This window comes from Hylaeus volcanicus, chromosome 5, assembly GCF_026283585.1.
Source record: "Hylaeus volcanicus isolate JK05 chromosome 5, UHH_iyHylVolc1.0_haploid, whole genome shotgun sequence".
Taxonomy (NCBI): domain Eukaryota; kingdom Metazoa; phylum Arthropoda; class Insecta; order Hymenoptera; family Colletidae; genus Hylaeus; species Hylaeus volcanicus.
The window spans coordinates 18,100,355-18,123,985 of NC_071980.1; the positions used below are offsets into that span (position 1 = coordinate 18,100,355).

General features: G+C 40.8%; 1 protein-coding gene across 1 annotated transcript; it reads left to right on the forward strand.

Annotated features, from left to right (window-relative positions):
- Positions 1–152: 152 nt before the first annotated feature.
- LOC128876282 (protein dissatisfaction-like) lies at positions 153–23,275 on the forward strand. Its single transcript, XM_054122502.1, has 9 exons — positions 153–920; positions 2,750–2,830; positions 3,515–3,676; positions 18,501–18,621; positions 18,893–19,097; positions 19,979–20,098; positions 20,297–20,539; positions 20,725–20,806; positions 21,494–23,275. Exons 1-9 carry the CDS (start codon positions 911–913, stop codon positions 21,730–21,732), a joined length of 1,263 nt encoding a protein of 420 aa, XP_053978477.1. The 5' UTR covers positions 153–910; the 3' UTR covers positions 21,733–23,275.
- Positions 23,276–23,631: the final 356 nt, after the last annotated feature.

Genomic DNA, 23,631 nt, shown 5'->3' on the forward strand with positions numbered 1-23,631 from the left:
GAGGTGGTGTATTTCGCCGATACCCTGACTCAAGCTGTAGCGATGGCTTCGACCTAGGGAAGACTATCGATGACGAAGTCGGAGGAATCAACCGTCGTCGTTCATCCTTTAGACCTGACTTGCTGGTAGGTTTCAGCTGTCGAGGTCGTGAGAATGTTGCACAGACACTAGGGGATGGTTTGAATATATTTTGTAGATAACCTTGGAATTGATTGACATTTACTGAGGACTGAGATCCACCCCACCTGAGGTCTATCCTATCCTCAAGTATCCAAAACAAGGGGACGAACGTAACTAGTTTTCTGTTAGTTATTCGATTCATCAAGGCATTCCCCAATTTTGTCTTACTGTGCAAGATTTTTCTTACCAATAAAATCCAAAACAACGAATATACCCTTACACAGGATTTATGACGAACCTCTTAACACCACCCACAACACGAGAGGATCGACGCCATCACTAGCCCCACGTCGAAGTCACAGCTACGCCGACTCGTGGCCGTTTAGGAAGTTTTGTACGTGTGTTAGGCGTCGCCCACACCCCCCTGGGGACCACCCTCCCACTCCCGAAGCGGGCACGTCGAGTACGCTGAAGAACGACCCGTGATTCCACGTAGTATGGCCACGGTCAGGAGAGATAGGTAATTCCGACAGCCAGTCGGGCAGCAGCCCCTGTATGTGCGTACACGGGCGGACAGACGCATCGTGCATACACCTACACGGCCACCTACACCAACAGCGGTCGCGGGTACGCCCTTCCCGAGCGAGATGAGTAGGTACGCCGAGGCTCGAAGCCACCCCGTCACGGAGAACGCTTCGGGACTTCGCGCGACTCCCTCGGCGTCGTGTCGGAACGACCACCAGCCCCGTTGTCCGTCTGGGGATGCTCGACTTTTGATCAGCCGCGAAGGATGGGCACAGGTCAGTTCGATAAGGCGCGCCTCTTGCTTATATTGCCACCGATACGCAAGGGGTGGTTCGGCAACCCCTCCTCCTCGGGCACGTGCTCAGTGTACAGTGACTGACTTATCCTTTTCTTTAATTTCGACACAGTTTCTCCTTTTTCTACGATTTCTCCTTGATCGATTCGCTTCGCGACTAAATTCGACCCGAGTTTGTAGTCTGTTCTGGTCTCCGCGAGTGTCGTTTTCCAGTTTTTGCGGTTTCTTGGGGGTGTTTTGATTTTGTGTTCTCTTGTGTTTGATTTTTTAGAATTTCGAGGGGTTGGTGGTTTAGCTGGAGGTAGTTGTATTTATTATCGAACGTAAAGGGTGTTGGATCAGAAATCTATGCGAGAGGGTTCTTTTTGTTTGGTCTTGTGAGTGCACTTGTTTTCGAGTTTTTCTTTTTTTTTTAATGGTTTTGTGTTGCTTTCTTGTGTTTAAACGAAATGAAGTTTCTGATACATAGTTTGAAATTGCATATAGTTTATCTACTTGAACAATTTGCAGAGAATATTGTTGTTCTATTTAATCCCATGCATGTAATTAAAAGAAAACATCGTTTAAAGTCTTTCAAGTGGTGAGTTGCTCCAACCCCTATCAAAAAAAATTCACAGCTCAAATTTCTTGAAAGGGTTCTATGTTTCCTTCATGAACGTTTAGTGTCCAGTTTTTACCACGATTGCGAACAACCCGGAGAGGACTTAATTCTCATCGGCTATTGAGGCCGTTTAAACCTAATCGACTCGTCGGATATAAGACAATAGCGCGAAGGTGTGTGTATATAAACGTCGAAGGAGGTAATCTGTTGGGGTTGAAGTAGCTCGTCTGATCGGGTTAGGTTGGCGGGTTTTTGGGTGTGAGAAGAAGGTGGTTGGTTCCCCAGGCCAGGAACGGAAGCTTTGGTTGGCTTAGGCATGACCGTGTTTTTCTTGCCGCGGATCATTAGGGCGATTAGGGTTCCTCCGAAAAGGGAGAGAACAGATTAGCGCTCGAGTTCTTCTTGCGGTCCGTCTCGTCTTTCTTAAACGGACAGCTCTTTCCGCCAACTCTTCGCGTTTTTAAGTTCTTCGTATTCCCCGCACAGAAGTACAGGGCGTCCTTAAGTTCATTTGAAAGTCTGCCGAGCGTGGAGTGCGTATTAAGTAGTAATCCTTCATAAGTCAGACGCGTAGACAAGAATCTGTTTTCTTTTACTGACGAGGTAATCAACGAATTTGTTTTATTATACTGATTCGTTCTGCCATATTAACAAGTTTCAATTGGTTAAATATTAAAAATGTAACTTTTATTAGCAACCTATCGTGTCACATGTGCGTATAGAATATTAACTAATTAATTTCCATTTCCTTTCCATTTTGTAATATAATAAACTTCATTTCAAGTCAATGTATGTTACGAATGATTGTCTTTGTTGTGTCAGACTACAGAAAAACTAGCAATGCATCGTCCATTTTTTTCTTGAAATAATAAGGAATAGTATGTCTGACCAGTACAGGTCATTTCTACTGCGAGTGCTCGCTGCTTTCCTCACTTTTCACTATCTAGACAAGGGAACAGGATTTAGAGGATTGAGAACACTTTGATGTGGCTCTGTATGGTACATAATTTCATGAATAACAATTCAATGAATAATAAAATATATATCTTGTCACTTTTAGTCGACTAATATGTCTTTCTATTTCATTGTTCGAGATCTTACTACGCGATATGTATTTACGATCTCTGAAAAATCATGTTATTAAGGCTTGTACCACATTTTACTTTCGTTTGTCAATTGACTAATAGGAAAGTCAATTTCTGTTGCAGGAGACAGATTACTTGATATACTGTGTAATGTATGCGGTGATCGTAGCTCCGGAAAACACTACGGCATCTACAGTTGCGACGGTAATTACTAATCTCTTCTATATTTTAATGTTCTCTTGAAAATCTTATGACAAATAACAGATTCGTTGATTACGATTCCTTCCTAATTATCATTACTTTTTAAGAACACTTTGGTACACCTCTCTGTTCATCAGCCAGATTCCAGATTGAGGACAAACACGTTTAGAGAATGCTACTAACATTTTTTCATTTATGAATTAAATTTTTTAAATATTCAAACTCAGCTGATACATACAATTAAACAATTTGAACTCTTAGCTGGCAATAAATTGCTATTCAATTTCAAATATTACATAACTTTGTCTTCTGTAGCACGAAGATAGTTTAAATGTATGAACAAAGCCCTTGTTCCCACTGCATATATTATTTACTATTGTTTACTACTTGATTAAAAACTCCTATAATGCATCTGTATAATTTGCATAAAAATATCGTCATTCTCTTTCGCATGAAATGCAAGCAGTCAGCTATGGATGATTTTTAGAAACGAATTGCATGTGTTAAATTTTCTCTGGCACCTTATTTTTCTCATTATTCTTCCTGCCAAAGAATTACATACCTAAACAAGTTGTTAATCAAGTTTTTACTAAACTGTCAACTTCGGCCTAAATACTTCACTGTCAATCATACGTATGATTTAACGCGAATTTCCAGGATAATTTCCACTATCTCTTTAATCCTCAGGTTGTTCAGGATTTTTCAAGAGAAGCATCCACAATAGTCGGGAATACATTTGCAAGGCGCAGGGTGCTATGAAAGGGCGCTGCCCCATCGACAAGACACACAGGAACCAATGCCGTGCTTGCCGTCTTGCTAAGTGTTTCGCAGCTAACATGAACAGGGACGGTAAGTGATCAAAATTACATAAATCAGTAATACGGCATTACAAGATCAGAAACATTTCTTATAATAACGAGTGAAATCTATCACGTAACCAACCCTTCAATTTTTAAATTCATCAGAAATATTTCTTATAATAGCCAGTGGAATCTATCACGGAACAAACCCTTCAATTTATATTCATAGTAATGATTTCTCTCAACTATGTCTTTTGCCAAACAACTCGTTAAAGGATAGATTGAAATCATTTTCTCAGGTCGGTTACGGTTTCATGGGTCAAAGGTGTTCGAACCACAAATACACCACGAAGAAGTGACTTTAGCCATTGGTCAGCCAAACCCTCCTAAGCAAACGTTCTCGCGGGCCTAGTGAAACAGTAATCAAGTTCAAATAGTTTGTTTATTTATAATTGGTTTCGCAACCGATTTCACAATTATCGCACAAATTTTATTATTCCTAAAATATACATATACAGTCTTGAATTAATTAACGAACAAGTCATAGTCTGTTGGACGCAGAATTTGATTCCACGTTCCCTTAAATTTTACTTAAAATCACTCGTTCACTGACAATTAAAAATTAATATCATTTTTTCAATGTATTTCAAGGAGTTGCAACAACATTAATTTTTGTTTATCTAATTCACATATGTATGCCTCAATTTTTCTTGCTCAACTATTTTTATTATCTCTAGTAATGATAATTGAATACGTTCATCTGTAATAATTCAATTTTTATTAATAACTGAGTCTGATTGAATCTGCTCCATTACATTCTGCGTGTCTCTATTAATCGACGGTGAGACATCAACACAAGCACTTCGAACGTGGGGACTCAATAATGATTTTGCGGAATCATGCAACGTTTCACTTTTTCATGATCTCTCACTTGATCGTTACTTCGCCCTTCCACCTCGATCGGTCCCCGTGTTACTTAAAATGAATCTATACTAAGAAATGAAAAATTTAGGTGAAGAAAAATAGCATTTTAAGGCATTAAAGATTAATCCCTCTGTCTAAAGAATATTCATGTTATATCATTTTTATTTCACGTCACGCGTAAATAATGTCCTCTTAATATACAATACGAAACATCTCTAAAAAAAGTATTTTTTGTAAACATTACAGAAATAATTAACTAGTCTAACTGTAAAATATCGATCTCTGTTCTGGTGCGATAAACTTTTGATCGGTAACGTACACGCTCTTCGATAAACGTTGTCGACCATTTCCATTTAATTAATTAATCGTTCGAAAACTCGTAATCTCCTTTCGATGCGGCATTACATTATGTCCCCCGATCGCGGGTTGAATAGTAATTAACGTCTATTTGCTGTAAAATGTATTGTTTTTCTTGTACGGAGCTCTGTAAACATCGTGTTGCTTTCGAAATTACGAACGAGTGGATAACAATTACACAATAATCACGGACATCATATATTCCCCGTTGTTCGACAATGGTTCATCGGTGGTAAAGAAATTCGCGTACTTCCAACGAACCGAGGAGCCTCGATGTTTCCTGTTATTGTCATGAGCGTTTATATCCAGGTATCGATTTAGAGTTGTATTTTGCGTGGCACGCCAAATCCGATTTGATATCGAGAAGTACACTATACGTATACACACAATACCGATTTGATATTTCAACTGAACGCTAAACCACGACTATGCGTATTTTGTAATTGCGTATACGTAATTCGAGCTAACCGCGAATAAAATAATACACCGAGTATGGTATAATAATTCACAAATGTGGAAATTCACAAAATTATTTCCTCGGATACTATTCTTTATACTTGAATACATTTCTACTTGGTTATTTATTTGACGAGTTGAATTAAAGAAACAAGAGACAAATAATTAAAAAAAACAGAGAAAGGCAACAACAAATGACTGCCAAAATGAAATAATTCAAGAGAATCAAGAAAAGCTGGATAAAAAGATGAATGGAAATAGTATTCAAAAGCATTCAAAACGCTCGGTTCGATTATACATAGTTGTATCGGAAGGGACTGAAAAATGAGGAGGTACGGAGCTAGATAAAAAGAAAGACAGGTACGTACGAGACAGAGGAGTAAATAATAAGATGAGGAACGAATAAGGAAGAGTAAAGAGAGACGGAGCATATTCAAAGGAAGGTAAAGAGCAAGGAGAAGAGAGATGAGAGGCAGAGGTACATATCGAAAGAGAAAAGCAGCCAGGGGCGGACCAGACCGCTCGATGGGGATGGGGGAGCCCAGGGTGTCGGGGGTGCTTAATGCAGGACGGGTGCGCTGGTTCCCAGCGGTTGCTGAGGCTTCAGACGCGAGTAAGAGAGGAGATTCAATTAGTGGCAGAGCTTCCTAACGTTAAGGAGACTCCACACGGGGTGAGGTGAACCTCTCCTCGCGTTTTCGATTCTCTCTCTCTCTCTCTCACCCTTTCACGGTCATCATCCACGGAAACGTGCTAGTATATGCTAGTTACGAGTTCCTCCTGGTTGCTCTTGCTTTCTCGAAAATTAGCGGTAGTTCGCGAAGATAATCAACGGGGGATGAATCCTTCACACGAAGGGGTCGTTTGTGGTGTACGAGAGGAATAATGTAGGTAATTTCTGAGGGATGCGAACTCAACGTCTGCGTGATGAAGGTCGTTAGAAGAAATTCTTGTCTCGACTGGGATAGTACGAGGAATCATGTACATATAATTATCTAATAAGATTGAAATAATTTGTCACCCTCGTGCAGAAGCATCGATAAGGTGGGAAGAACATCTTATAGCTAATATGAAATGATTTCATACGGGAACTAGTGTCTCGTTTTCAATCAGTGCAAAATCAAAATCATCTTCACGTGAACAGACTACTCTGTGGAATTCTGAAACGATGATGATTTTAGATACAGCTTCCCCTAAACTAAATCTTCAGATCGTATTACTAAATGTACACAAATAACACTCAAAGACCTAAAATCACCTATTTATTTTATAGATTATAAAATAGTATATCAGTAATAAGAAGTATCCTTCAAATTGTAAAGAATTTCCCGAAGCACTCATCAACATTTTGTCTCTGACTAAAACACAGTGTTTCATGCATCCAATTTGATCATTTTAACACTAAACCTACCACTCGAATCCCTGTTTTCAAACTTTTGTATACAGCTCTTACATGCAATATATGAATTTAAATACAATTGTTTCATGCATTATTCAATTTAGTTCCATGTAGAATATCTTTCCATTAAATTGAAAATACTAATTAGTCCCATAGTTTAGTGTTAAATAAAAGTATTTAAAACATCATGAATTGTCCACCACGCTCTAATTAAAAAACAAACTCATGAAGCCCCTTTGGAAGACCCTTTGCATAAACAGCTTAGGATTCTATTCATGGTCCGATATCGCTATCGACGCTTCGAGGTTGAACAAAATCTAACATAAACAACCGACGCCTGTCGACTTAGAACCTATTGGCTGGCGATAGCTGCCTGTGGAACGGAAAGGGTTGAGAGGGAGAGTGTCGCGACGCATTGTGAGGAACCCATAAAGCGTAGGTGACCACTGGATAAGTGGTATATATTATGTACGCGGTGCTTCGCGAAGCGCCGCCGCAGGCACGCAATCATCCGCCGCCTGACAACCCGGAGATCTCTAACCCCTCGCACCAGCCTGTACCAGCACCCTCCTCATTCAACAGAAATTCATCCTTCTCGGTGTCATTTGCTCCACCCGTCTACCTTGCCGACGAAATGCCCCGCGCCGCTCCCGAAGCCCGTATATTTTGCGAAATATGGCGTTAAACGATACTAGAAGATTACCAAGCGGCTTACCGCGTCGGATTTGTAACTTGTAAAGGGAAAGAGAGGCAGGCCGTCGAACGTTCCTTCGAGTCGATGGTTCTCCCTCGCGAGGGAGGCCTAGGCTTCTTTTCGCGACGTTCGCGAATTTGCGAGCGACGGGAATCTTCCGTGAGAGTTCATTTTTTTTTTAACCTCGAGGCGTCGAAGGTCTGATCGAGCCCTGAGGGAATATATCAGGGGCTGTTGGGCGGAATGGCTGATATTTTGTTCGGAATAAGAAGGTGGGCAGTGCTTGGTGCTGGAAAATTAAAAGTTTGAAAATTCATGGGGTGAAGATCGTTGGAAAGTGGTCATCAGAGTCACGATGCAGTCAAATATTTATATTAAAGCGAGTGGACCTCTTTGGGAATTAATTCCGAGGAGATTATGCAGTGTTTATGTGGCCCTTGAAGAATGCAAGGACCACATTCTCATTTATCTATCAAATTTTTAGAATCACACATATTATAAAAACAAGCCATTTGTTTAAAACAACTAAAAGGAAGTTGTTAAACAATTTTTGGTTTAAACTGAAATTATTTTAATTTGAAACTTTAATATTTTTACTGTAACTCCACGAAAGCCTCAACTACTATAATATAGCTATAATTTATTTTTTCCTTAGCAAGCTTTAGAATGAAGGGTATCAAAATGCACTATATAAATAATCAAAAACTAATTTCTTTTATGAAAGATAAAATAAAATTCATGCAACAAAGTTAAAAGATCGTCCACCATATGGTCTGTAGTCATTATACTTGTAAATTCCATATTATTAACCTATGCTAACATGTCACTTGTACTTCAAACATTTCCAATAACAATTCTCGCATTTGTATCTCGTCCAATGTTACTTTCGTCGCACTTCGTCATTTGAAATGTCCATCCATACGTCTGAAACGAATCACGTGTCCTTTTTGCCCAGCAACGAAAAACAAGAGGGAAAGTCTTGACTTGTCAGGGCGAAATAATGAACCCCTCGGGTCCTCACTGGTCGTACGGTCAACATCATTTCCAGTGTACACATTCAAATCGGTCGAGACCTTTGGATCCGCAAACTTCGCCTCGTTTCATGCCCAATCGATCGCTGCTCGCAACTTCGAAGTTTAAATCTCTTTGTTTCCGTTCATAATTCGAAGCCACCCTTTCTGGAAGTACGAAAGTACTCTGAACCGGAATTAAACCGACGCGGCCCGGTGTTTGCCCCTTTCGCTGGTAGAAAATCGGGATTATTTCCAATACTTCGGTTTCTACCTTCCCAGCGTTTGCGAAATCACTTTCCGCGTCGACGGCGACGAAAATAATTAAAATCACGTTACTACGCGTCCGTGTCGCGTTCGAACTAAGTTCAAGCAATTTCGCTAGATAAAATTGGAGATCCCTTGCCAGTGTTCTTTTGAACGCGTTGGCTGATAAATTAAACGTGTGTAGATTAAAACAGTGATTCCCAAACTGGGAGCCTGGATATATTGTAAATAGGTAAAATGTAAATGTAATATGTAAAAATGTAAGAGAAAAAAAAATAAATATTGATTAAGTTTAATGATAAAGAAATTAAGTCTAATGAAATAGTAACACTTACATGTAGTAAGCTTGTGCCACAAAATGTAGTCTAACATATTTCAGATTAGTCTCATATTGATTGGTATTAAAGGAACCGCCTAAAATAATCTGTATACTAAGGGAGACGCGTTAAAATTCATTTCAGATGAAAATCAAATTGTTGCGTGTATTATTGATAATATTGAAGACACTTACATAAAAGATTGTACAAGACTGGGATATTTTTCCTGAACTGTAAAGTCTGGGGAGGCAACTGAAAACGCAGTAATGTGTACTACATACCAAACATAATATTCATTGCACAAGAGAGAAGAAGTATATTTTTTCTTAAATATACACTAGAACCTCGTTGCACGAGGGCCCCGATGATTGCAATGTCCTGGCAAGTAGAAGTGGTCGCTCACCAACAAATGAAACTAAAAGGGTAGTTGATAATCCCACCACTCAGCATGTGAGATCATTGTACTCTGAATTTATCTTGTGCAAGTAGACCTCCTAATTTATTCCAGTACTATATCTCAATCGCGTCAAGAATCTTCACCTTTGTTTCCCTACAAGAACCAAAATTCTACTACATTAAGGGGTCTAAAAAAAATCCTGACTCTAAATACTAAATACCCCTCCACCCTCTCTCGACCTCTGAAATATCCTGTTCACGCGTTCTCCGTATCCGTGAAACAAATTGCATCGCCGTCAACCCCGTTTTCCTTCCACCGAAAGAAAACTACCTCCTCGACGAGAGTGGGCCAGAACAATCGAGCCTACGGCGGTAAGGCATCGGCCAACTGGCCGTCAGGGCGACGAGAACGCGGTCTCGTAGACCACGGGGGCGAGGAAAGATAGACACGACGAAAACCGTAGAACAGGGGCGAGAACGATGGACGGGGGTTGCGTGGGAGTGGACGGCTGGTAACGCAACGAAGCGAGGCGTGCCGTACACGCGGCCGGCAGCATCAATCCATCCACATAAACGGTAAACTGTAAAGCGGGTCCTGGAAGAGAGACGGGAACAGTGACAGGGTAACGGGAAGGCAGCCACAGCTGGAGAAAAGAGGAAGACAGAGCAACAGCCACCGATGCGGCTCTCCCTCTTGCGGCGGGGGGCACGATCCGTGTGGACGGAACGAGTCGTTGCGCTAAGCCGGGCTTTGATCGTCACCTGTCATACTAACGCCCGGAGGAGCTGCACCACGGTTACGGTTCACATAACTGCGAGAATTACATCTACGAGCTTATGCATCGGGGAAGGATTCCCATTCGTGAATCGGTTTTTGTAGGAATGCGCCGATCGATGAGCTGTTTTATGCGATCTACGAGTACGTACCCTGATGTTGTGTGCGAAGGGATGTTACTTTCTTCGTGAGGAGAAAGATAAAGAAGAATAAATGTCCTTGCGATGGAGTGCTAGAGTTGGATTGGGGGATTCAGGTGTTAGGCGCAGAAATTAATTCTCTAGCTCCGTACTTAATCAGGGATAGGTGATTTTAGGTCTTATTAAGTATAGAGTCAGTCGCATAAATATTCGTACCCTCTATGTCTATTGAAGAAATTTGTTTAAAATAAATGGTAGGTTTGTTGTTTCCATGTATATGTATATATAAATATGTACACGTAAAAGCATTCACAACTTTTTATTCGTATACATATTTATAATAAAAAGATGCATTTCGTAGTATCAAAACTATCATTTAATTTAGTCAAATTTGTACGATAGACATAGAGAGTATTTATGGGACTCACTGCGTGTAATAACACGATTCGAAAATGCACTTTTTACTAATAATTGTCTCACTGACTAACGATTATAGTTAAATTAATAATCGTAATGTGTACAGTTGACAACCTGCGCGATAGCTGTACTCCATTCGTGCAGTTAAGAATCTGAAGGTCAGCTTTACTAAATGTATAATCCTGTCGGACAATTCATGAATCGTCGGTCATCTCAGTTGAGCATATGTGACATGTCACATGCGCTGACCCTCCCGTTAATCTGCACAGCATGCATACCTACTCGCTTGGCGAATCGGACTACAATTTCCGGAAGAGAGGATGGAACAAGTTCTAGTAACGTAATCTTAGAACACAGTCATTTGTACTTAGCACTCTGCTCTTTCTTTCTTTCAGTTTCATTATTCTTTTTAAAAATATGTTGTTCATCTACTTGAACCTCGCTCTTCGAAGCTGTATCATAATAACTAGCTCTCCTTCATCCAGGTATTAGCCCTTTGCACTCTGCGTCATCTTGTTGCAAAGTGTGCGAACAGGAATCGCATTATATAGAATAGTCTAGCTTTGGAAACGTGTCTTTTTGGTATTATTAGACTTAATTATAAATTCTTATAGGTTTCTTGAAGCATTGACACCACTGCAAAACTTAAATTCTTTATCGCTAACAAAATTCCTTAGATTTCCGACGTCCCCTCATGAGGGTTAGAAGAGCCCCTTGCATTGCAAGGATTCCTTCTCTCGAACATTTTCTCCGTTTCAGTTGAAAGCAACGACACAAAGACATCTGACCCCTATTTTCATACCCACAATGGTACATAGCTTGCTGACAAGTAACAACGACGCCTCTTCATCAATTATCTGAGTACCCAAACCCTCCAAACACCCGCAAACTTCTCGCTATATTGGCCAGACGAGCGTCCTTCGCAACAGGCGCAGCGTTTTCCAGAAGGCAGAAAACAGGTTCATGGGGTCGCTTCCCTTCCCAGCGATCCGTTCGACTACACATTCGACCCTGGCCGTGTGCACACACGGTCCATATGAATCTCTTCGGAGTGGTAACACGTGTACCAGGGCGCGTCCTACACGCGAGTCCAACACACGAATCGCGGAATACGACCCCTCTCCGAATCGACGCCACGGAAACGTTGATGGCGACCGTCGATGGTGGTGAAGGCGACGGTGGTGGTGATGGTGGCGTCGATGGTGGTGGTAGTCGATGTATCAACCCCTACTCACTCGAGGATTAGCCTTCGAGATCGCTGACTGCTGAAATGTTCACAGATCGGTTTACCGTTTAGCAGGATAGAGAGTGTGAGCCCCGTGATCCATGGCCCGTGTGAGCGTCCAACCCCCACGCATGATCGCGCCCCCGCACACACTCGCCCCAACACACAGTCAAATTTCGTTCCATTCCTGCGTCACGTGCGTCGCGTGTACTCGTACACACTGGACTATCTCTGTCGTTTGTCTCCTTATCCGCTTGGTTTTTCTACCGTTCCTCGTTATTTTACTTTTGTTAGTTGCTCGACGGACACTCGTCGCATCCCTTTTTGGACGAATTAAATCGATCTGTGTCCTTCAAGGACCGCATCTCCCTTAATCGAGGAATTGCTTGGTTGGTTTTTGTTTAATGTGATGCTCTTGGGAGGACATGTCTTGGGTTGACAATGTTGGTAAATTTTGGGGACATTTATTGTAGCAAAGATTTATGTCTGAGACTTTCGACCCTCGTTACCCTTCTGGAGGTACAAGTATTTGAGGTGTTCTTCTTCAATGTATTCTGCAATATTTTCCAACATCGATATATTTATTTTTTTTATTTGATGCAATTAGAACCTCCTTATAGAGATTATTTTGCTGAATATATTAATTTTTATGGAATAAATATATTTCCAACATGTGGATGCCTATGAAGAAAAAATAGAAGTAAATTGGGCAATAAACTCCTTTCTTCTTTTTGTCGTTTATGGAGAGCTTTAGGATTCTCTTTCATCGTAATCAATGACTCTTGAACATCAGTATATCTCCCTTTGAAAACCCCTTAATCATACATGAACTACAACCACTTATATATCAACTGATCGACATAAATAACGACTTGTCAACCACAGATACAGATCCCAGGTGCCTATGTAAAATTCATCCCCCACCCATTTCCGCCTCAAGAATATTCCAGCACCTCTTCGAGCACCAAAATGCAAAATAACCCTCCGATGTTCCTTTTCCTTCGCGAACCGCTCGTCCACTGTCACCCCTTATTGGCCACTCGGGGTGTCCTTTCCTCGCTCTTCCCTCTGCGTGGATTTCCCTGGCTCTGTCCGTGTCACGGCCTATGGCCAGGCGTTCTCGCTCTTCCCCATCGCGAATGACAAAACGCAAAGCCTAACCTGGCCGCGTCGCGCGTGTATAGCCCGAACGCCACTCAACTGTGGGAACTCGCATTGTGGACCACACGTGGCACGCGAGTATTACGGTGGCTCGTGGCTTCTGTGTGCACTGGATGTTACCAGGGATGTACACCGAAGCGAGAGCGGGAGAGAGATGGCACAGTCGAAAGAGAAAGGCAGAGAGTGCGTGGATGAAAAGGGAACAGGGCGCGGTCCATTCCAGCGCATGCGATCCTAATCCCCGCGTCCATTCGACGTCCGGATCGCGAGTACGCACGTACTCGAAAATCACCCCCCTAAGCCCCTTACGCTGGGCGAAAAATTGTTCCGACGAATTAAGAGGAACGTATACACTCGCCGCTGACGGAATCCGTCCGAGACGCGGACATCGGGGTGAAATTGGGGATTCAGTTCCTCGACGTCGAGTGTCCTTTGTCCAGGGCCCTCGCGTGGTGTATGGGAATTTTTTTAAAGAACAGTGTTGACGAAATAAAGAGAGTTGGTTTCTTGGTCTTCGTTTCCTTTTGGCAGAAAGTGCTTTTTGAATGCAGGAGATCCTGGAGGGTTGCTCGCTTTTGGTGAGGTTGTAAAGTAGAGGGTTGAAGACTGCTCTTGATGAAGTCTATGTGTAGATTATTTAATAATGCTCACTTTGTATTTCTTGTGTATTTCTTGGAAAAAATTCAAGTTGAAGTAGAAAATAAAGATGTCAGGTTCCAAGCTTGATTTGTTCTGGTCTTTCCTTAAAATTAAGCATTATCATGATTTTCACAAGTAATTTTCAATCCACCAAGTATATTAGTATTTTATGTTAGGCAATAACGTAGTTTTATTGCGGCGAATTTAATTTTTCCAATGACAGCTTCCTTGGATGCACAAAAGCTTCTTTAAAGTACATCTGATTTCGCTTCACGAAATCCCAAGCAGCTTTATTGCGAATTCTCTGTATTCTATCAACGATGCGTATTAAACAGCGACGGTCTTTTGTCGTTCATGATACGAGCGAGACTGTAACATCGATTTATATTACAAAGTAAAGTATCTCTCTCGTTTAAATTAAATTTTCTTGGTCGAACTCTACACGTTAGACTAGTTATTGTATTGCGAAACAAACGTTAACGTAACGTTTTATATTTATGTATATTGTATTCATATATTATTTTCTTCCATTCCAAAAGCATTTTTGGAATCAGAAAATATCAACCCCCCGATGACCGACGCGTGGTCTATCTAACAAATATTTATCAATATTGAAGAGTTGCTCCATATTGAACATCCACCATAAGAGTCAACAATTTTAATGCAACGTAGCTATCAATCAATATACAAAACTGTGGTACAGTAAAAATTGTACATTGCCAAACGTGTCACCCCGACGCGCATTAATTACAACAATTTAGTACCTCGCGTATCATTCAACTCTGCTCGGAATTCTCGCCAGTTTCGAGCCAGTTATTGTTCGATTAAAGACCGATAAAAAGTGTGCCCGCAGGTCGGTGAAGAAAACTACAAAAACGGTTTTGAAAATGAATTTCCACATTCTAATATCTCGACTGCGTGCGCGATGCGAGGAAGTTTGCTTACAAAGCAAACAACCACGCACCCGCTCGCTGCTTTTTTTCCTCCAGCGGGAAATACTCCGATGAAAAAACAGTTATTACTCTCGGAAAATAATAATATTTGTACCTGTTCCGATGCACGGCCAATTTAGTCGATAAAACAAACAGGCCCGAAGCGGATTTCGCCTCAACTTACTTTTCAACTGGTTGCAAGCGCGTCGCAGTATCGCAACGCTTACGGAAACGTTTCATTCCTCGCTAATTAACGTTCTGCAATTTTCGTCTGCAAAGTGAGATCATCGTTTTATTATAGCAACAAGAATGGGGACCATTAGCGAAATGGCGCTGGTCAAACCGTGCGTAATTAAACGGAAATTGTATTGTTCTTCTGCTGGTCTGGGTAATGAGTTTGGAAGACGTCATTATTGGTAGTAATTTGGACGATTCGAGGAGGTATTGTGAACTGTAAGCATGTCTTCCGTTATGTAAGTCTAATTTAAATAGTAATAATAATTTTAGTTAATATTTGAAGCTGGGACGCCTAGCTTAGAGACTCAGACCTTTCACTATTGCATGTATACTTATGTTATGAGTTATTTACTATTAAAAGGAAATACTACATGGTTAATTAATACTTTTTAATAATTGATTCTTCTTACACTACTTTCTCTTCTGGTTTTATTTTAGCATTTGAATCAGACATAGACCTTACCACAATCATGGACCAAGCTCACAAAATTACTAACTAATTATCTGTATAACATGTTGGAATGAAAAAAAAAACTTGATAGAAGCAGAAACAGTCTACAATCGAGCACTCGCTTCCTTTGAATTTTAACCCTTTAAGCTGGCAACGTGTGAGACTCGTGATACACAATTTAAGTCTAACATGAAAAACACAAGTCAGACACGTCATATGAAAGTGCGTAAGGAATGTTTTACCTGATTATGGCAGACACGATCCTATAGTAAATCGTAGGTTAAAGAATTAAACCTCATGATCCACCTACCCAACTGGTCAATCTCTCCACCCCACCCAACGTCATTCGAGAGCTCCAAACACTACGGACGTTAACCCAAGCTTCAGAATAACATCTCAAACGTCAAAATTCCTGACGATTCTCCGCGGCGCTAATCCTCTAATCGCTTCAATCAACGCGCACGGGATTCCCCCGAGGAAAGTGACTTCGAACGAAGCAACCATCGAGCATTAATTACTCTGAAAACACGAAACGAGCTCGTCCGACTCTAACCTCCTCGTTTTCCCGCGGCACGCGATTCCGTCGTCAAAGGGCCGAGGAACGCGATTCTTACGGCCGCCAATGCCAGACAGAGGCTGGATGAGGCGCGGATATTGCGACGCCAGTGCGAACGTGGGAATCCCCGGCTGCCATCCGCTCAGCCTCATTAATGATGATGTGCTTGCCACCCAGTTGCAGTCCCGCAGTCTCTTTCTCCCTCTGCGTCTCCCACCCTGACCCCAACCTAACGTATATCCTCGCACCCTCTACATATTTCAACGTATATGGCCGTAGCCTACGCGAAACTCCCGACCTCGTCTAGCCCTTCTCCCGCGATGTCTTGCCGTGGAAACCACCCCCGTGGTGGAAGCTGACGCCCTGGCCAGGCCACCTCGACGTGTTCACCCTCCCATTTCTGTCCCGGTGAATTCAACCCCCGTGCAGCCTGCTCGACCCACCTTGGCGTCGTTCAGCCCCACCAGCGACGGTATACAGCTCGTACATCTCCAGCCAGGACGTTCCAACCCCGCGTCCAATTCCACGCAACCTGCGCGGACTTTTTCGCTCCCACCGTTAAGTTCCCGGGTGATATTAATAGGAAACCGCCGGCCGCGGGGCTATTAAGGGATGATTTGTGATTCCTGATCGTCCTGGGTGAATCGGTTCCTTTGACACTACGGGGTGGGCGAGGGATGGCTTGATCCGCGAGGAGACCGAGTTTCTTGTGTAAATTAGGTGGAGGATGGCGGAGAGTCGGTTAGGTAGGATGGATCTTGATTTTGAAGGGTTGAAGAGGGGAGGGAATCGAGGTGGATTCGTTTGAGAAAGCATGATTGATTCGAGTGCGTTCACGTTTGAAGTTCAGGTGAGGGATTTTTCGTAAATCGTGGATAGTAGTGGTTAATTTCATATTGCACTACTTAAAATGTTTAGTTCGGAAACTAAAGGTACACGAATCGATATATTTGTCAGTTTTAGGTACTGTTTCTATTCTTAGTTTCGTCAATTTGGAAAAGTTTAGAATTAACCCTTTATGTGGCAGGACTTCCTGGACATTTTTTTCACTTTTCTTCTTTGAGTGAGCGTAGAAACTTAAAAATATAAAATTCTCGCCCCTTCCTTAGTGGTAACAACGAGTACCAGTGACCTATGAAAGGTTAAACACATTTGCTATATGTTACTGTTTATGCTAAATATTATTCAGTGTGCAGTGAGTCATATGTTTACTTTGAAATTATGTGATTTTACATGAATTGCAAGCAGAAAGACGGACCAGTCTTGGAAGGAACTGCGGTCAGTGTTAGGGCAGACATGTTAGTCAGCCGTCGTACGGTCTGTGACTACTTGCAAGTAAACTCGACAGGCTTTACACTACATTATTGATGGTAGCATAATCTTTTTAATTCAAAACTGATATTTTGTCTCCTTGCAATACATAAGTGACGTTGCAGATAAGGTTCATTTGTTTACTCAAAATTTTCCACAACATTTTAATCATTTTTCCACTTACTCTAAAGCTCTCTATTCTATATGAGTCATAATAAACAAGACATCTACTATCTCTACTAGGTTTAAAGATAGTAGAGCATTCATGGAACGTAATTCAACTCGTTCCGACGGACGAACGTTGCGTATATACTTTTCCATGAAGATCAATAGCACCTGAGTTCCAAAGCTTATCAATGTTTCTTGTTTTTAACCTTTTCGGTGCTCTGCGCGAGTATACTAGTCAAATTATTTTGTTCTTGTCGTGCTCAAGACGAATTAAATCGCATGAGCTTATTGTTAATGAGTTAATGAGTTACCTCGTCTTGAGCTCTTTTCTATTTAAAAAGCTCATGCGATTTAACTCGTCTTGAGCACGGCAAGAACAAAATAATTTGACGAGTATACTCGCGCAAAGCACCGAAAAAGTTAAAATTGATGACACTCTTATTCTTTGCATATTCCACTCAATCTTAATACCTTTGAACTTCAACTTTCTGAATCTCGATCTCAAATAATTTCCGTACATTTCTGAATAGAAAATGTAATGTAGTAAAATGTAATGTAATGACATTTCCTTCAAAGTACTCGCGTTTAGAAATTATTTCGTCAGAGAAAATGAATAGCGACGATGACATTTCCATCCAACCTAGTTCCAAACAATATTTTCATGGACTCGGCGATCGTGTCGGGCGGCACATTTTTTTTGTTGACACAGAATTTAGCTAATTACGTCTTGTTTATTCAGGAGAACCTACAACCCCGAATTCAATCCCGCGCGAGCTTCTTTGCTCCCCCTATTAAACACTAGGGTGGCATAAATAGAGCCATTGAAGATGGCACTCCACCATCGAGAGATCATTCCCGATTGTATCGCGACAAGTATCTCAAACATCGATCACTGCTGGGCATTTAGTAGAATTTAATCTCAAGATTAGGATGTTTCACTTCACTGAATGATACAGTAACTATTCAGATCTGAATAAAACATTCCTGCATCAATCAATATCAACACGAAGATAATATAAGCTCGTCATGACTGATGTTTAGCAGTGCAACATGAACGTGGCCCGAGGAAACCGAAGCCTCATTCGATGCACTCCGACAAACAGTCACCGATTGGATCACCTGTACACCGGCCTGGCTCCAGCTATATCCTATCATCTCACAGGTAAGTAACATGTTAAAAAACACTCGAAATTCAGCTGTAGGATACATATCTCCAACAGAATCAATATTTGTTTATATTTCATGATTGTAGCAGAATTTTAGAAAAATGTAACTTGTTACTTTCAATCTTGAAATGATTGAATCTTAGAGACACACTTGGTATATGTTACTAGATTTCAAGATTGTAGCAGAATTTTAGAAAAATGTAACTTGTTACTTTCGATCTTGAAATGATTGGATCTTGGAGACTAATGAAATCGTAATGACTACAGGAGATTCAGATGCGACCAGAGGTTCACACCTTACCCACGACCAGTGGGTCTGGTTCAGAAACCACCAGAGGACTCCCAGTCCCCTGTGCCACTGGCTCTGTCTCATTCTCCTTCGACCACGACCCTCTACTCGGCGCCCCCGACCGTCGCCCTGGCACCGCAACCACCCCTTCTTCAGATACTAATGTCCGCCGAGAAGTGTCAGGTAAGTAATTCAGCTCAATTTGCTCGGCTCGGTGTTTCCCCTTTGCAAACTTTATAACGGCAACCCCGTTAAATCCCGACGTTCTCGCACAATGGACTGAAACTGAGCGATTTCGTCGCATTCTCCGTTCTCGGTTTTGGTTTACTTCCAGTCAAAGTAGAAACGACCGCAGTCGGAGGAGCTTTTAACGAATGAATTATTTATTTGTAGTGGCGTTCGTCAAATCTTCATGGACATTGCCTTATCCTTTCGCATTGTTTATGCTATTGGTTTGGTTACTTTATATTTTGTCGTCGATATAAGGGGTCTTTTAGGGTTTACTTTTTAATAACAAGAAACGCCTGTCATCGTGGAGGACTTGGTTATATTTTGTCATAGTATGTTTTGTACAGTTCTAACTTCTCGTATTCTGAAGATGTCGACGAAGTTCAAAATAACACCTTTCTGAATCAATATAGCAATGGCGTAGCTTGATTTATCAACCAAGGAAGATACTTTCGAATTATTTCTTTATTTATTTCGTTTCGTTGAAAGGATGAAGACGTTTTCGGTTACGATGTTACTGATATTACAGTTCACCGATGCCAGAGTTGGGCAAATTGTAATCAAGCTAATGAGTAATTAATAACCACGGCTAACGAAAAACAGAAATAATCAACGCGAATGCAATCATCGGATACGTTTAACTTATTAATCGTTAACCACGATATGATTACACTTTGAATTACGGCTGATTTAACAAAATAAGTATCGAAAGTGATAAAGTAGCTGAGAAATGTACAGACGCTAAACGAAAGTACGCGTGAAACGTAATTGTACATCGGTTAAATCGCAATTTTTGTACATCACTCGGTAGTAAAAAAATATTTTCAATTTGCAAGGAACTCGCATGGAATGCACGACTGCAACCGGAATCCGAATATTCCCTGGAGCAAACAGAAACCAGTCACAATTCGACGGGGACTTTGCAAAATCTAACTCCCATTCGGGAACTATTACAGGTAACGAAAACTGTTTCAAACGTGTCAAGAAACTTGACGATCTGTCGCTTAACTAAATGTTTACGTAGGATGTGGATATGGTTCAGAGAGTATTCGAATTACTACTAAGATCAAATAAAAATAAGAGAAACGAAAATCCTCTCTTTCACGTCAAATTACGCTCGACGAAGAAGAAGAAGACGTGCTCGTATATTTCAGGAAACAACAGCTCGATTACTGTTCATGGCCGTGAGATGGGTTCGCTCTCTGCCACCCTTTTTGGCGCTCTCGAAGAACGATCAATTGTTGCTACTGGAAAGATCCTGGACGCAACTGTTCCTCCTTCATCTCGCCCAGTGGTTCATATCCTGGAATCCTCCTGGGCTACTGGAGGACGAACAAATACGTGGAAGGCTACCGAAAGACGAAGCATCGACGAATCAAGATTTAATTACCATCCAGGTGATTAATCTCTGCGCTTTCAAAAAAATGTGTACTCATCTCGTGTCGTTCTTAATGATACCACCTTGAACAATTCTCTCTTTATCGTCCTGTTTCAATTAATACATAGAAAATCGTTTTAATTACTCAATTATTCGTATTCAATTAGACGAAGACTATTTAATACTGTGTATTTTTTTCCCCAGTCCATAATATGCCGTTTCAGGCAACTCGCCCCCGACGTCGGCGAATGTGGATGCATGAAAGCAGTCGCCCTGTTCACTCCAGGTGATATATCCAATTCAAACCAACATTTTACAAATAGAATTACATTTCTCCAGCATTAAACACAGAATACCCCACTGCAATCACCAATAATCACTCGAAAATAAAATGCAAATCTAGCTTTCTCAAATGTCACACGAGCGAATGAGTTTTATTTATAAGGGTGCAAAGTCGCAGTAATTGATCTGTAATCAGAGATGGGCAAAACCCTAGACTTCGAATAGATCTGAAGTTTGCCGATATGTTTGTTCCGTTTCCTTTTTTGGAAAATATTCAAAAGAGGAAACGAGGCAAACATGTGGTGGGAAAAATGACCGCTCCTTGCAGGTCTTAATAAAAACACAACTATTTAATACTCCGTCGCACCTTGCAGACCGAAGTTTCCTCATTCACGCTTCGCATTCGACTGCTTGACTGCGTTAAAGAAAAACGCAGCCAAGCTCATTCTCCGAACATCCACACATACATGTATACAAGTAATCCCTTGAAACTAAACGACGCGTCGTCGCGCCGAAACCTCTTGACGTGGTGTCTACCTCGTCGCCTGACTTGCGACACCACAAACATGTTGCCAAACTTCAGATTTATTCGAAGCCTAGAGTTTTGCCCATCACTGTCTGTAATAGATGTCCAACTGCGATTGAAATTCCTTCTTCATCCCCAAGTGGCACGAATGAAATTTGTCCGCAGAGACGGAGGGTCTCCAGGCCGTCGAGTCGATCAGGATGTTACAAGACCAGGCCCAGTGCATTTTGGGGGATTACACGACGTCTCGTTATCTTCAGCAACCAGGCAGAAGCGGGACGCTCATGTACCTGGTCGGTTATCTGAAATCCGTCGCCTCAAAAACGGTCGAGCGTTTGTTTTTCCACGAGACCATAGGCGAGATTCCCATCTCCCGTTTGTTGGTCGACATGTGTCAGATGTGAGAAGCCACGCGAACCCCTAACCAAACGGCGACGAGTATTTCATTGAATTTCGCGCAGCTTTCCAATGCTCTTTCGATTTTCAACGAAACATTATGAATTGGGAAAGTTTTGGAAGTCTGTGGCTGAAGACTGTAACTATAGGTGTATGAAAAAGAATGATCGATCTCTTTGCGATCGTCGTGGTCCCTTCGAGGCTACGCGAGCTGCAATATTGCTGGTTAGCACTCGCGACGCTTTATTAGCGATATCATTTGCAGTAGCACGACGTGTAAATTACGTTTTATAGATACGCAGTTTTCGGAGAAACCACTGCCACAACGACTGTAAACGATCATTCGGTTGAACGAAGTCGTGTACGAGTAATGTTTGTAAAGTACTTGAAAACAATCGTTCGATCTCTTTGTATCATCAGACTATTTATTGCGAATATTGAACAATGCATATCAGAATCTTTTCGCATTTCTCATCGTCGGTAGTAGTTTTCTTTACTTGTACAGTTTGTTTTGTAAATATGTATGTTTTTTAGAGAGACTCATACTTCGAATTAGAGAAATGGGATGAAGAAACGAACGTTGTTTAAATGTTAGAATTCATCGAGGAAGAACGTATTCAGATTGTGTTTATTTTGTTGCATAATTGTGTAAGCATTTTATTTTTCGAGTTTCTTGTGTTTAAACGAATGTTATGATCGATGGAGGCCCCTGGAATTATACGTAGTAAGAACTGTACACTTTCTATGGAAAATACACAAATGTAAAAGTTAAACACATACTGAAAACCTCGATTACTCATACAATTTGGAAATGTATAAAATATTTCAATCCATAGTTTTGTTTATTTCTAAGTATTCGAATAATCGAGGGTATATCATTATTATTAATATGAATCAATTAAGTGTTTTATTTGAAAATTCTCATATTTTAGTTTCCAAATGTCTAAATGTGTTTCAAGCATACAATAGAATATTATCTGTCTACGTCAATGTCTTACATATCAACGTGATCTCTTTCTTCTTCTTTTATAGATTACATTATCTAGGTGTTATTAATTGTAATTTAACAACTACGCATTGTACTCTAAGCTCCGATATATGACAGCGTTTTATTGTTTCACAGTTATGTTTTATACGTGATTTTATTTTATGATAACTAATTACTATTTGTTTATTCGTATGATATAGCATTTGTTATTGTATTTGTTTCCAAGTCCCAGACATCAATGTACTTTTTGTAAAATAACAGATTTCTGTTTCGTAGGCCAGCTACTGTGTTTATACAATGGTAGCAAAGCAATTGTTTATACGAACTCGCGAAAGCAACGGACGAGCGAAACGAAATTGTAAAAAGCAGTAATTACAATTAGTATTAATGGTGCTTTCCCTATCTAATCCTTCGTCAGTGTACAAATTTGACATTTCATTCATTAAATTAGTTTTTAAACGATGCAGTCCTTGTCATAACTATCATCTCCAATACATGTAAGGTGTACATATTAATAATACTTTAAGACATTGTTAAACTGTTATTGTAATAAAAAGAAAAGTAAAAAGTTTCGCATCGTAGTTCAAACAAAGTAACTATCTTAATAGTTTATGCGATGATATATCTCTACATAGTATAAAATAAAATCTCTGGTTAGCATCTATCTGTTTATTCCGGCTAATCTTCAGAACCACTTGACTAGTAAACAATAAATTGATCTACAAATGCTTCTAATGGCACTTATAATAAGTAAAAAGACATAAAAAGACATTCAAATTTCCCGCAGAAGTTAGTGTCGCCATCTAGCGTTAAAGAGGCCGAACTAATTTCGGAGTTTGATCAGCGCCTCTATCAGGAAGACGCTCAAGTTTGTCCTCGAATAATTCAAATTGTCACCGCTAGACGGCACTAATTCCAG